The sequence below is a fragment of the Pelodiscus sinensis genome, chromosome 1, assembly GCF_049634645.1.
Source record: "Pelodiscus sinensis isolate JC-2024 chromosome 1, ASM4963464v1, whole genome shotgun sequence".
Lineage (NCBI taxonomy): Eukaryota > Metazoa > Chordata > Testudines > Trionychidae > Pelodiscus > Pelodiscus sinensis.
The window spans coordinates 52,520,432-52,536,443 of record NC_134711.1 but is presented as its reverse complement, the minus strand read 5'-3'; the positions used below and the strand labels follow the sequence as shown (position 1 = coordinate 52,536,443).

Here is a 16,012-nt window from a genome sequence, read left to right as displayed (position 1 = left end):
CTAGAGAGAGAGACTAAGAAATTATATATTATAACAGTAAAAGATGGACTAGCATGTGATGACAAAAGATCAATTTTATGCTATGTGTCTGAAAGATATTACATAGCGCAAGAATTAATTCTCCATTTACTTATTTTTAAGTAGCACATTTTTATACGGAACTGAAACACCCTCAACACTTTAAATACCAACATTCATACGAAACTGTCTACAATGTAACTTCAGACAAAAAGGGAAGAGTTCTTAGAGCTTAATTAATATTGGCCTGTGCACCCTTTCCTCCATGTAAAAAAGTTTCACCTTTCTCATTAAACAGAAAAATGCTTTGAAAACATATTAAAATGAACAATAAAGTTTGAGTAAATTAATCAAACGGTATGGCAGCAGTCTCCAAACAATACATAAAGTGCCACAGTAAGAGCAGAGGAAAACAGATTTGTTTTCTGAGCTATCATACTGCTGCTAAAAAATTCTGACACAAGAACTCTATGCAGATAAAGGGAACATTGCAAGTTCAGCATAAATTACATCTAACTCTGTTCCCTGCTAAACAAGTGTATGTATAGGGCAGCCAGTTGAAGCATGTGTGCTCACTCTCTTCTTCCAAAACCAAAACCAAACCAAAACAAATCTGTTTGATATATTGCTCTAGGCTTCCTACAACAAAAGCAATGCCAGTATTCAAACAGTGTTGACACACTTCAGGTGTCAACTCCTTAATAAGGAAATGGTGCAAGATGCCAGCTACCCTTCATATCAATTTCCTGATCTACTTGTTTCATCTGTCTTGTTTCGGAAAGGTGTTCAACACCTGTCAATTTAAAACAATGCTTCTCCACTGTCATTGAAACTGAGGACAAAGGGCTACACCCACAGCAAATATAGTATAGTCATACTTAAGAGAAGTGATTAAGGGCATGCTGTACTACAGCTGTGCCCTAAAATCCCATTGTCATAGCATATCAGTAATCCATTTCACTAAGTAAAATAATGTTTGTCACACATATTGCTGCATCTTTTAGTATTAACAAGGTTTACCAGTAATAGACTAGATAGGCAGAAAAAAATGAAACATTTTCTAAAGAGTTTAAAGTCAAACTCTTTTCAACTCTGTTTAGTAAAAGAAAATAATTATATGAGAATAGACTTTAATGGACATGATCGGAAAAGATTTGTATCAGTATAAGTAAAAAACAGCGCTCGACTAACTGATCTTACACAAAAAAAGCAGTTTCCCTAACTGTTCAAAGACTCCCACAACATCATTGATCAACATAGCACCTCTGAACCACCTCAGGTGCACATCAGCTATATCATTTGTTCAGGGCAAAATAATTAAATGGTTAATTTGTGAAGAACCATTTGACCTTCCTTTTCAGCCATCATAATGAAAAAGAGAACACAGCTCCCTGATCAGTTTCTACAGCTTTACCTTGAAAAAGTAAATAATCCTTATACCAACACTTCTATACATGCACTTTGCTGTTCAAGAAACCCATGATGCTGACACACATCTGATAAACATTTGATCACTTCAGCTTACAAGAATTCTGCTAGCACACACTAATGAAAGGAAATGATAACATATTCACTGTGAAAAATATCAAATCCATATGCACTGAATCTGCCTTTATCAAACCAACATGTAGTTGTCACGCTTACCTCAATGATCTTGTCATGAATTTGCAGACCTTCTGTCTTGTCAGCAGGTCCATTTTCCAAGATTTTTGACACATAAATTCCTTCAGGTGAAGAGTTCTCTTGATTGTTCTATACCAGACAGTATCGAAGTTGCAAAATAAAAGACAGCCATGTTAATATAAGAAAAGAGACAGTACCATATTCAGCAATGAAAATGCAAATCCATCTGAAAATGCAGCTTTTTTTTAAAACTAGAGCAGTGTTTCTCAAAGTGGTTCATGAAACCATTTTGAGAAATTTGGTAAATGTCTGCACTGGTTTGCTTAGTTATCGGTGCCACGGCCACGGAGCTTCGTGGCTCCTATTGGCACTGTTTTGTTGTTTGCAGCCAAGGGGAGCCATGGGAAGCAACGGGCCAGGCCGCTATTTCTCATGGTTCACCTTAGCTGCAAACAGCTAAACAGAGCCAATGGAAGTCGCGAGGCTCCAGGCCCAAGGCACCGGTAAGTAAACAAACCGGCGCAGCCAGTTAACAGGTTTTTCAAAGAGATTTCACATACCACCTTGAGATAGGGATGTTAAAATTAGATTAATCAACTAATGGACTAGTCAATGGAATTTCCATCAACTGTTCGATTAGTTAGTAAGAGTGCTTCCACTTTGAAATGTAGCAAGAGCCCCAGCAGGGGCTCTTGTGCATTTCAAAGATTGGGCTACATGGGGCACATGGGGGGGGCTACATGGGGCACTTCCGCACTCTTGTATATTTCAAAGGTGGAATGCTGCCCCTACCCCCTCCCATGGAGCTGAGGGGAATCGGCTTTTAAGCCGGCTCCCCCCAGAATCTCCTCCTCTCCCCCCCACCTGCCTCTTTCTGATAGAGGCAGCAAGGCAGTGAAGTGACTAGTCAACTAGTGTGTCGACTATCCAATAAGCAAAAAGATTATTGGATAGTCTACTAGTCGATTTGTCGCTTACATACCTACTTTGAGAAACACTGAACTAGGGATTTAACTCTTTCGGATTTTTAATTTACTTAATACAAAACAGGTGTTAATCAAAATGACAGCATTAATAAACTATCCCAGCATTTTTGACAAGTTAATCTATTAGGTTAGTTTAGTGTATATAAAAATGTAATCATAATCAGATCCGCAATAAAATATTTAAAATGAACCTCACACTTTCTAGCAGATGTGACTAATTTATATAGAGGATAATTTAGTAAAGAAAAAGGTGGACGTATAGGTGTTTGTCTCAGGGGGAAAAAGTAATTCTTCAATACTGCTCTTTATATATATTTTTTCTTAGAAAATAAAGTGTCACTATTTAGTAACATATCGTAGTGATGGAATTCTATTGAAGCTGGTTAACCTCATAAATCTTATTTACATGGGAGACTGAGAACTTGCTCAACTGTGAAATCTATAAAGATCAGCTGTGGACAAAAGAAGAACCTTTTTCAAGTTGATCTTTACACGTTTCAAAGTGAAATTCACTTAGAGTTCAAACTTACCACCAAGAAGATACTTACTACATTTGGAACAATACAATAAATAACACTGATCACACATGTTTATTTTTAAACATGTGATATAGTGGCTGTCCAAATCTGCATGCCAATCTTCCAACATTTTACTTAAAATAAGTTTTAATAAAATACTGATTTATAACAACGAAATAAAAGAGGTACAGTTATCTCAGAAATCACTTTTTGGTGTGAACCTATTTATTTACCATTACAAACAACAATAAAAATAACTATATCTGAAAGAAACTATTTTCCTCAGTTTATATTGTACATTTTTTACAGCATTTCACATGTTGTCAATTAGGCCATGACCAATGGGACTATTCCTGTATGTGTTTGCAGGATTGGTTCCTTTGTGTGAGTCTCTCTCACAGCAAAACCACAATCAAGATTACAGACCATTATTCTGGGGGCTGTACAAATATACAGTAACTCTCCCAAAGAGCTTGCATTCTGACTTGATTTCAAATTAACAGTATTGCTTTAAATTAAGTGCTGTCAACAGTTCCTGCTAATTCACATTTCCAATGAAAAGTAAGGTTATTTATAATAATTGTTATAAGCATGGGGGTAACAGTATGCCACAAAAATCTTACCCACTACATTTTTACTCTCCTGTTGTCTACCCCTTCAATTTTTCATGACTCACACCCTAAAAACAGGCTTTAACTTACAGAGCATGCAGCAAATGAGAAACATATGTACAGGTCCAAAATGTTTCAAAATAGTCTAATATAAACAAACAGACTTCTACTGCAGCAATGGTCTACCAAGGCTAGTGACTGGGCTCCATGAATAGCCCCCCTTCACCTCAATTGGCTACAAGATTGTCGTCAACCAAGACTGTGTCTCAGGATAGGGTAGTTTTGCACTTGCATACCTACCTAGAATTTGTGGGGAGTGTTAGCTGAACCATTGCAGTATTTGACTGGATGCAGAGGGAGCACACAGATCTCATAGTCACGCACCTCATTTCACATGCCTTTGCTTTACGTGCATGTCACTTTAGTAATACCAATAGGAAAGAGTGGATGGAAACCTGCAGAAACCTGCACATGGGCAATGGTAAATTAATGTCTTGAGGGCCACACACTAGAAACCCAATGGATCGCATGCAAACAGTGAGCCATAAGTTGTCCTCCACTGCTCTACTCATCATACACTTCATTGTTCACTTCAGATATGAGAAATATAACATTACTAAAGATACCATGATACATTTTAACAAAAATACGGAGTGAACCAATTTATTTATTTTATTTTCATGAGGAAACAGGATTAAATTATAATATTTTTTCTCATATACAATTGCATCTTATTCAATGAGGGGCTTTACTGACTTTTTATAAAGTACAATACTACCTGATGAGAGTAAGGAAATGTACATACAGCATTCTTTGTAGTCTTTCCTATCTGGATCCAGAATGTATGGGCTGGAAGTCTGTGTTTCAGTTATAAAAGGAGCAGCACAGAATTCACAGTACAGGATTGCAGGAGGGCTAAAGAGGCTTTAAATTGCCTTTATGCCCTCCCAAACCTAAGCTGCTCATAGGCTAGATGGACGGACAGAGACACACATGCACACCCTTTCCGCAGACATAATTTAGCCAGCTCCAAGGGTCTAAGATCTGACATCCTCCCTCCACTGCACAAAAGCGGCAGTGCTGCCCAGAAACCCAGTTTCTGACATGTTTCTGTTGCCCCCAGCATAGCCCTAGGGCAGTGGTCACCAACCAATAGATCAGGATCTACGGGTAGATCTTGGAGCCTCTGAGAGGTGATCCTGACTGGTTTGGCCAACTGGTTACCAAGCACAGCACTTCATCTGCCCCCAGACTGCTGCAAACCTCCTGCCCTTTGCCTCGGAGCTATCCCTTCAGGAGCCTCTGCTTTCTGTGTAGTGTAGGGGAGACAGAGGAGGAGTGCTGATATAAAGGTGCCCCCTCTTCCACTGTATCCTATTTCCACACAGCAGAGAGGAGGTACAGCAGGACTTGGGATGGAGTTTGCTGACTGTTTTTGGGAGTGGTGCAGGGCCAGGACAGGGGTGAGCCTGCCTTAGCACCACTGCACCACCACTCAAGAGCCATCTGAGATAAAAAGTGCCCAGCTGGTACCCATATCCCCAAAACCTAACCCAGTCATGAACCCTCTCCTGTACCCCAAGCCCTTGCCCTAGCCCCGAGCATCCCTACATCCAACCACCCTCCCAGAGACTGCACTTATAATCCCCTTGGATACCCTAATGGCCTGCCCCTAGTTCAGGTCAGAGCCCCTCTCAGACTCCAAATCTCTTAATCCAATATCAGAGCCTGCACCCCAACCCACTGCACAAGACTGGTGAAAGTGAGGGAGAGTGGGGGCAGGAGGGAGGATGGAGTGAGCAGGGGCAGGGCCTCAGAGAAGGGACACAAAGGAGGTGGGGCCAGGGTATTTATTTTTGAGGTACATGTTGGATTGCTCTTAAATTCAAAAAGTGCTCTCATGTTTAAAAAGGTAAGAGACCACTGCCCTAGGATAAGGATGTTAAAATGCAAATAGATTAACTGTGTACATGCTAAAACTTTTATCATTTACATAGTTACATGTGCGAAGGCAGCCAGATCCCTGGAGTTGGGCACACTGGGAGCATCTTTTAAGCCAGCTCCCGGCATGCATCAGCTCCCGCCTGCCATTGCGCTTCTGGGGAACTTTGCTGCTGCCCCAAACTACTAACTCTCTATCAGAGGCAATAGTGTGGGATGGCAGGTGGCTCTCTGGGAGCTCTACTGGGAACCACATGTAGCTGTGAAGCTGTTTGTGTAACCAATAAGCATGAGCTTATCAGTTATGGCTACATTTCTACACCCCTATCCTATGACATGGATTGTAATGGGGGGGGGGGTCCATGGAGAATACAGCCTCCATTTGTCTCTATAGTAACAGTACCAGAAAAAAAATACAGGACTATGTAGCACTTTAAAGACTAACAAGATGGTTTATTAGATGATGAGCTTTCGTGGGCCAGACCCACTTGTATCCCACCATAAGAACCAGGAACCCTCAGCCTCAAAATTCCAGAACAGGAGTAAAGATCTCACTCAGAGAGTCTTAATAAGGATGCCATAACATCTTCTCCTTTAAAATATATACAGCCCACATACAATTCTCTGAAATATGATTTATCTTAGTAGGAAAAAAGTTAAGAAGGTTGTTATGAGCTTCGTTTTGTTTCTTCAGATGAGGGAGGAAATTAAAAAAAAAACAGTGAAAAAACCTTCAAATGTTTTATGAAATGAAACACAACAGATATACAATGTAAGTAAATTTATTCCTCAGCCACTGGAAGACATGATATCCAAAAAGAAAAGCTTGCAATTCTGTAAGTAGAATTGAAGTTTGTCTCTAAAAATCTGTCGCTTAAAGGACCAATCAGCATTCTACTGTTTTGCTTCAACGTACCAATTTTCATTCAATGCACTTTTTCCTTGAATAACCTAAAGAAACTGTTTTCTTGCACTTTGACATGAGCACATGTAAACTACACACCTTATGGGTGTGATATACTGTCTGTTGCATGTAGAGGCACTTAGACCACTTACAGGGAAAAAGAATGAGTTTGCTCTACAGCATTAGCTGAGAAGCAGCTGGCTTTTAGTTCAAGCGATAGATGCTAATTCACTAAGCTCCAAAGGTCCCATGGTCAGTTCCATCTTTCCCTTTATTACTTATTACTCAGCAATTCTTGACACACATGTTTATGGTTTTATATTAAATAATTGTACTATTTCATTGTTCCCCAACCTTCTCCAGTATAAGACACACTTAGTTCAATAAAAGATTTCTGTGGCACACCACTGCCCAATGCTCAAATCATTATAACAAAACTTACTTTTCATTGTAATAGAGATGTAGCCGTGTTAGTCTAGTTTAGCTGAAACAAAAAACAGGACTAACAAGATGGTTTATTAGGTGATGAGCTTTCGTGGGCCAGACCCACTTCCTCAGATCAAATTGTGGAAGAAAATAGGCATGACCACATATACCAAAGGGATACAATTAAAAAAAAGTGAACACATATAAAAAGGACAAATCAAATTTCAGAACAGAGAGCGAATGGGGGGAGAGGTAAATGTCTGTGAGCTAATGGTATTAGAGGTGATAATTACCCATTACAAAGATAGCTTCCCCAATTATCACCTCTAATACCATTAGCTCACAGACATTTATCTCCCCCTCCCCCATTTCCCCTCTGTTCTGAAATTTGATTTGTCCTTTTTATATGTGTTCACTTTTTTTTTAATTGTATCCCTTTGGTATATATGGTCATACCTATTTTCTTCCACAATTTGATCTGAGGAAGTGGGTCTGGCCCACGAAAGCTCATCACCTAATAAACCATCTCGTTAGTCTTTAAAGTGCTACATAGTCCTGTTTTTTACTTTTCACTGGAAATTTGAGTTAAGCTAAATATGCAGTCATTGAATCTCAGCAGAAACTGTTGACAGTGCAACTTGGAGTTTTAGCACCACTGATCGCATATGCACCCTTAGTTTGTTTTTGAAGTAATTCAAATTTACACGAGTACTTTGTTGAAAATGGCAACAAAATGGAGGTAGTGTGGTGTTACATTCATCTGTCACTGTCAACTAGAATGAGTCCAAAGACACGTTGCCAAACTTAATTTTAAAAGGGTGGTCCATCCTTAATTCATCAAGTTAATCTTGAATCATTATTTTAAAACTTTTATCACTTCCCATTGCAGAAGAAATTCCAGGTTCTCAAACCCAGTCAAAATCTTCTATTTAGGTGCCACAGGATTACTTGTATTTAGGTTGATAATATGTGCATATGAAAACTTCACTGATCTGGAAGTTCAAAAAATGAAATCTCAAGAAAACACAGGAAGACAAACAAACACTGAATTGCTTTCTTCCTGCAAAAACAAAGTTCTTCCATAGCCCCAATTTGTAAAAATCAGATTACAATCCAAAATAAATATTTTATGGACTTCATTTACTGAGTCTATGAAAAAGTGTCATACAATAATATACATATTATAATATATAGATCTTCTACAGTCCTGGACTTTCCTCCCTTCCCTTAAGAGGTCTTACAAGCTCATACCTTGGACCTGTGACATCTGCAGATCTTTGTATTAACCCACAAGAACTAGCAATGATATTCTGCAGAGGAGGCTCTGTATTACTTAGGCTTTAGTACTAATGGGAACAGACTCCTTGGCACCACAAAATAAAACTTTAGAAAGACGACATACAAACCAAGCATACACGCTTTTTTGTTGCTAAAAGAACCGTAGCAGGCTGCATCTTTTCAACTTCAAAAAAACCTCTGATCAGTATATATTAACTAATGTAACACTATGAAATATTTTAAATTAACTATTAATTTTCAGTTTAGCAAGTTTCTTTACCATGTATAATACCTTATTATATTCTTGATTCACACTATTATAAGAACAAAGTAAGAAAACAGTTATTAATAATCTAAGATTTTTAAAAGGTTTTTCTAAATTTAAGATGGATGGAAAATGCTATTTGACTTAAAATTATACACACACACACACACACACACACACACACACACACACTTGAATTTTGAATGCGTACCCTAGCAAAATAGTTGTTTAGACTAGGATACAGATAGTGCATATACAGAATAATATTTTGATCTTTCCTTTTAATGAAAATAATCAAGTATTTGTTCACAGAATTACTAGGACTTGATTCTGCAACAGTTACTCATTTGAATAGTCTTCCTGATTTCAGCTGGGCAACATGCATGAGTACAGATGACTTACCTGAACACAGACAGTTTTCAGATTTGTTCTAAAAGTATTACTGACTCTATCCTTAGAAATGAAGGTACTCTATGCCTCTTAGGACTGAGTCCTAAAAATAGTAAATCTAATGATTTAACAAACACAGGTCTTAAATCTGCAGGCCAAAATCTGTACCCACTTTCACCTAATGCAGATCCCTAACAGAAAGCAGAAGCTGTTCCCAGATATGTATTTTTATTACTAATAATAGGTACATGATATTAGAAAAGTATCTCTATACTTAAAAAAAGGAAATGTACATTTACTTACCTGATTGGGTCGTCCTCCTATAATATTGAATCCCAAAGTGTCATTTTCTCTTTGTAGCATGATGGTTAATGGTTTAGGTTCTCCTCCCTAAGAAGAAAGGGGTGAAACGCTAATTTTAAAATGTTACTTGAAAAAGAAAATGTCAATGGAATACATCAATGTTCTATAGCTTTTCATTGTGGAAAATGCAAGCCAAACAGGGTGAATAGAAAATTATGATTAAAAATGGTGCTACATACAAATGATGCAGGCGTTTACAATGAGAAAAAAAACAAATACTACTGAAATGTAACAGGTACTTTGAAGAGCCAGATGACCTGATGTTCATAAGTTACTGGAACTGGGAGTGCTCAGCACCTCTTGAAATAAGGCCCCAAATGTTTGTGTACTTTTAAAACAAACCCCTACGGACACTAATTATATAAGATTATTAAGTTTAAGGTGTGAAATCCTGGCCCTAATAAAGTCAATGGGAGTTTGGTCATTGATATTAATGGAGCCAGGATTTCACCCATATCTCTGCCTCTTACCATTTCCAGCTCCAAAAGCTGGTTCCATACAGATTTCACAGTAATTCCTTTTTTTCTTTCATAAAAAAAGCAAATTATAGCAAATAAGTTAGAAAATACACACACACACACACACACACAAATCACACACACACACACACACAAAATGCAGAGTACACAAGAAAAATAGTCACATGCAGGAAGGAGGTGAAAAAGATTTGATTTGATAAATCACAGAATCAAAAATAGTGAAGACACCAAAGATTTAAAATAATAATATATTAAAAAGACCTACTTCCTTGGGTAAAAGTGGTTAAATAATTTTCTAAACCATGCAAGGAAAATTTTAAAAGATTATGACAGGCTTTTCATTAGCATTGTAATTTATTTTTAATTTTAACTTATAAAAGTAGTTATATTCCAGGAGACATAATCCCCACAAAAATCTGTATTCAGCCTATACCATGTAAAGTAAGACTGTGTTTTGTCATTCTCTATACTTTGGTAAATGGTACGTTAGCAATTTTCATAGGTTAAGAAACTCTAGTTTTAAATATTCAGAATATAGTAATGAATGTAATGGCATTCTAATATCCAAACAAAAATTTTATCAACGGCAGCTGTGAATATTACATATTACAGCATGATACATTTTAAATTAATGAGGAATATTTTTTATTTTATTTGTAATTTTTCTTCCAAATGAAGGTTTTGTTCATTTTCCTTGTCTTCAGTAACAGATTTCTCTGAGGCAGTACATACAGCAGCACCTACTGGTACTGATGAGAAATGGAAGCTATTGAAGTAGTATGTCAGGATGGCAACTCCTTTTAAATGTCCTTATGAAGATCCAGTTCTTTTTCACCTCCTTCCTGCATGTGACTATTTTTCTTGTGTACTCTGCACTTTACTGCAATCATTGCTAGTTCTCTTCATTCCACCTCATCGTATTTTCCCTGAGGTGCAACAGATATATGAGCATATCTTCTAAAGCCAACTCGCCAAACCCACGGATTAGCAACCAGATTTGCAAAAAAAAAAACCAAGATGATTAAGTATTCAAATTCCTAAAACACTAAGTACTTTATTTCCAATAAATTCTGAATCTGTCATCCTTATCCTGGTCATAAAAACCCTGAGAACTTGAATCAGTGCCCCAGTGTGAGTCTCTTTTATAACAGTTTGAAGTTCAGCATATCATGCTAACGCTGATAGAAGCCAGCAAGGCTACTCAAATTTTTTTCCTCTGGATTTTGCTTCAAAAGAGTCAATAATGATTTTGGAAGAGAAATCTCTTGAGTGGAGCTTACATTCCATTAAATCATTTCTCACCATGGTTGCAACCAGCAATGTCAGACTCTGCACAGAAATCCTTCAGACAGGAATTAAAGCTTTACAGAACAACTCCTTTAGCTTGCTAAGCCATCTCACCAGTAGCACTTGGCAAAAGGCTGAAGCAGCAGTGCTGGTCTCTCCTGTCAATATTGCCAATCATTATGCCCTTCCCCAAAACTACTTCCGCATCCCTGCAGAACTGTACCTAAACTCTAAAGGATTCTGTTGTTTTTAAATAACAAACTGTTTTCCAAGTTGCTGCTTAGTACTATAATGATAAGAAAATATATCTGGTCACTTCTTACCTACCTGAAATTAGAACGTCACCTAAGGAAGATATAATACCAGCATTAATAAGATCATACTCAGCTGGAAGAATTGTGGTCTGTTCTAGACACCCAGTGGAAGATTTGCATTAAAGTTTGTGAACTGTCAGCTAAGTTGAAGCCCTTTCCTCTGATTTATGTTTCCCTCTCCAGACATGAGATCCAAATTGAGTCACTGGGGTCTACCAGAGACATGATTCCTCCAAATTGAGTCACTGGGGACAGAGGCTGGTGTGCAACCCTTACGGATGCCAAATTCTTGAACTACAAAAGGAGACATGAAACGCAGAACCCAAAAGGACTAAGGTAATTTATGTCACATTTTAGGCTCTCTGCACTCTGAAAGAAAATGAGGGAGCAGAAAGAATCTGCTTTCACAGCTCTTGAAAGATGAGTTTTCCAGGATGAAGGAATGGGGAAATGAAATGTAAAAGTTTGATTTACATCACTTTGTTTCCAGACTTTTCAACCATCAGCACAGCAAGAGAGCTCGGATGCAGGTTACCGAGTGTTACCTGCCTGCCTCTCTGCTTTAGGGAGGGGGCTCTCCAAGGGACCTCATCGGGGGCTGACACTGCAATCCCAGGTCCAAGAGGCTGCTGTGTGTGTCCGCTCCAAAAGCGATCACACAAGCAGGTCTGGAATAAACAGCACAGAGGGTCCGGTCCCTGCTGCTGGGGTCGGTCAGTGGAGTGCAGCAGAGTTTGGCTCGCAGAGGATCTGGCCCCGAGTGGCTCGGGGCGTTGGCGGTCTCCCCCAGGAGCTGCTATCATAGGTGCTGAACTGGGGGGGAGGGGGTTCCAATAGCGACCCTCCTACCTCGACGTGATTTCCATGCTAGGGCGGGGGGTTACAGGTTGGTCCCATGTTCCAGCCCCTCACGGCTCGGCACCATCCAAGGAGCGGCCCCGCCAGGCAGGCATCCCGGTGCAAACACACCCCGAAGCCGCCAGGCTGCGCTCCTGCCGCCCCGCCCGCCCGCTCACTCACCGTGCAGGGGGGGCTGCCGGCCAGGCTCCTGGCGAGGCTGCTGAGGTGGCTCATGTACTGGTTGAACTTCACCCGGTACCTCAGCGCCGTGAGCTGCACCTCGCTCTGCAGCGCCGCGAGCTGCGCCAGCAGCGACTTCTCCCTCGTGCTCCACTCCCGGGCCTGTCGCTTCAGCGCCGGCTCCAGGCCGGCCCGGGGGATGCCGCTGTGGCTGCGCAGCGCCCGCAGGCAGCAGCGCCCCCCGCCCCCCGCCAGCAGCAGCAAGTCGCAGCCCTGCGGGCAGGGGCCGGCCGGCCGGCGCTCGCAGCTCTCCCGCCTGGGCGCCTCCACGTCCGGCAGGCTGCGCACCTCTGGGCAGCCCTGGTGGCGGCAGCGGGCCGGGCTGTAGTCGCACCACTCGACGTGGGCGGCCAGCTGGTGGAGCCGCACGGTCCTGCCGCAGCCCCGCGGGCTGTAGTCGCACTTGACCTCCAGCTTCTGGATGAGGCTCCGGAGCGGCAGCACCTGGTGCAGCTCCTTGGCCGAGAGGGGCTGGCACTGCAGGGGGCAGCGGCGGCGCTGCAGCGCCCAGGGCAGCAGGCAGCCGGCGCAGAAGACGTGCCCGCACGGCGTGGACAGCGGCTCCTCCAGCACCTTGCTGCACAGTTTGCACTTGAGATCCGGGTCCACGGGCTCGGCAAAGCGATCCAGGTCAAAGCCCATGGCTGGCGGGGGGCGGGGAGCACTGCACAGGCGGGGGAGAAACTTTCCAGCAGCGGCTGCTGCTGTTTCTCCTGCCAGCCCGGCTGCTGATGCAGGCAGCGCGGCTCCAACTTCCAAGGAAAGCGGAGGATGAAGAAGGGGAGGGCAGCGCGGAGTTTGTTTGGTTTGAAGTTTTCAGCGGCTCACCCAGTCCTCTGATCCTCCCGTATTCACTGTAATAGGAGCGACCGCCCAATACCCCTCCCCCCCATTCCTCCGCCATCACCTCCGCCCTTTTGTTGCATCCCTCCCAGCAGGGAAATGCAACAGGGCAAGGGGGGGAAGAAGCTGAGATCTGCCAGACCCAGAGTCAAGCCTGCACTGAAGGAGAATGAGGGGAAAGCAACCACGCCAGCTCCCTTCCCTGTGCTGTAGGGGAGCTGGGAAGAGGGGTAGGAGAGATGCAGGAATGGGGCAGGAGGGAGCTACTGGCATACCAGGCAAGCGATGAGCCCACAGCAATTTGGAACTGATTTACTCCCAGAGATCTCCTCCTTGCCCTCCTCTTTGGGATCATTAGCCATTGGGATATTCCTCCCATATGCCTCCTCTCCTATCCCACCTCCCCCTTAAAGTCTTTTATTTTGTCTCTTAGAAAAAGGAATGAAAAACAATCCCAAATCAAGCAGCAGAGAAACACTGGAATTACAGGTTATTTGGGTAGCCCGTGTAGGTAGCAGATAGGAAGGGAAGGGCTAGATCCCCAGCAGGAGACTTAGCCTGCTAGAGGGTTCTCCCCCACAGCTGCTGCAGCTCAGAAGTCATTAAGAGAGATGGAGGAAGGAGCACCCATTACAGCCCCAAACTTATGTGCAGCTCTTGGGACTGTTGTCCTCAGTATAGGTTATTTCAGACTGGATTGTGAAAAATGGAATTGTGGAAAAGCTGCAATTGAAAGTAGTACCAATGCACTAGGCCAAAAAATGCCACCAATGAAATGGAGTTAGTTGTAGATCTCCCATAAATGGTCACACATGTATAAAGAATATGACCATTTTTAAATCTAAATATGTGAAAGTCTGGACATTAATCTCCTTACTCAGAGCTTAAAGTAGGCTGGGTGGCCTCAAGTCTCAGAGGTGGACAAAGTAAGAACTATGAAGTAGGTTTTGTGGGAGTCAATTGCAAGTGAAGAGGTGATGCAACCAAACATACATTGCAGCACTTTTGAAAGCCAGGAGAGTTAATTAGGTGTGTAAATGAAAGTTTAATCATTTAGATTTAGGCATCCATTTTTTTTAAAGTACCCGCCTTTGTTTCTTAATGCAGCTCGCAAGTTGCATCCCTTAATAGTATTTCAGTGCATTGGTGTTCCAAGTAGATTCATTCCAAATTATCCTTCCTATTCTTTTCTGAGGGTTAAGGACTTTAAGACAACAAATAAGAACTGGCTTGTATAAAACATAATATTCAATGATCTCCCATTGAAGTGTTAACTAATTTATAAAACTCAACTTCCATACATTATTATAAAGAAAAACAAACATACATGCAGCAAGTTACTCATGCTGAGAAGTACCACCATGTGAGTACTTAGAAACATCTCCCAGACACTGGTCTGAGATTACGCTATGAAGATTTTGGAGGTTCTAGAATAGGATCCAGTCTTACTAGTCTCTATCTCATAAGGCAAAATCCATGAGCAGTGCACCATGTTAATTGTTGCCCATTACAATCAATATTTTGCTAAGTTTGCCTCACAAAGGAGTTCTCATTACAACCCAGTTCAAACTTGTGAGGCCTCAGCATTTGGACTTGTTACTTCCAGAGAGCTCACCATAGCAAGATAATGGCTAATAAATGTCACGCTACAATATCTCTCTTCACTCATGATCCTTAGTTCCAGTTTCAAGAGCTATGAATCATTTGGTAACAGATGTGCCTCATATCATATTCACTCCTCTCGTAATACCATAAATATTTAACAAGCTCCTTGTTTTCTCTGACATGGAGTTTGTGTCCTACTGGAACTCAGGTTGCTGCAAAATGCTCATCTTGAGCATTAACTTTTCATGTTTCATGCACAGACACACACACACTTTGAGGAGAGGCTCCAAGGGAAACACTATGTCAGTGGGAGTTTTTTGGTACAGGCTGAACCTCTCTAGTCTGGCACCCTTGGGACCTAACCAGTTCCAAATGAGAGAATTTTCTGGACCATGGGAGGTCAATATTGTCTAGCAGCATTACCAACATGTCCACTGCTTACTATACTGTTAGAGGACATTTAGGAGGAAATTAGAGCTAAATAACATCACAGAGCTAGGACTGGTGGCTGTAAACAAACTTTATGGGACCGCAAAACTTGGCCACACTCATGAGAAGTGAACATCCAGCTAAGTAAAATCATTCCAGATGATGGATGTTTCCAGACAACAGAGTCTGGGACTAGAGAGGTTCAACTTGTAGTGTAGAAGAGCATGAAACCCAAGGTTACCAGAAAGATGTGGAAGGGGCTAGGTAAGCAATATAAAAGTAAGGGCTCTGTTTGCAGATAGCTCTTGCCTCAGATATGTCCTAAATGTAAAACATACAACTGTTTCCAAGGAAGGCAACCAATCAAATGGAAACATTTCAAGATAAATTGTATTTTGAAAACTATGTGGTGTAAGGTGATGGACCTCTTAAGGCATCTAGACAGACATATTTGGCATGCTTGGAAGGAGCCAGTGGTCATGGTACACGCAGGAACCAATGACATAGGTAAAGATAGGACAAAGGTCCTAGACTCCAAATTTAGGCTGCTAAGCAAGAAATTAAAGTCCAGGACCTCCATGGTAACATTCTCTGAAATGCTTCCAGTTCCACATGGAAGGCCAGTTAGTCAGGCAGAACTCTATGGCTGTGT

The 16,012-nt window shown here is 41.3% G+C and overlaps 1 protein-coding gene across 1 annotated transcript in view; it reads right to left on the bottom strand.

Moving 5' to 3' along the window:
* Positions 1–13,893, bottom strand: part of PDZRN4 (PDZ domain containing ring finger 4) — a 411,808-nt gene extending 397,915 nt beyond the window's left edge. Inside the window, exons 1-3 of the mRNA XM_014572468.3 lie at positions 12,424–13,893; positions 9,264–9,350; positions 1,663–1,770 (exon numbers count right to left, since the gene is read on the bottom strand). Coding sequence (XP_014427954.2) covers positions 1,663–1,770; positions 9,264–9,350; positions 12,424–13,125 — 897 coding nt within the window. The 5' untranslated portion in view covers positions 13,126–13,893. The remainder of the gene's footprint in view (positions 1–1,662; positions 1,771–9,263; positions 9,351–12,423) is intronic.
* Between the last annotated feature and the right edge of the window lie 2,119 nt (positions 13,894–16,012).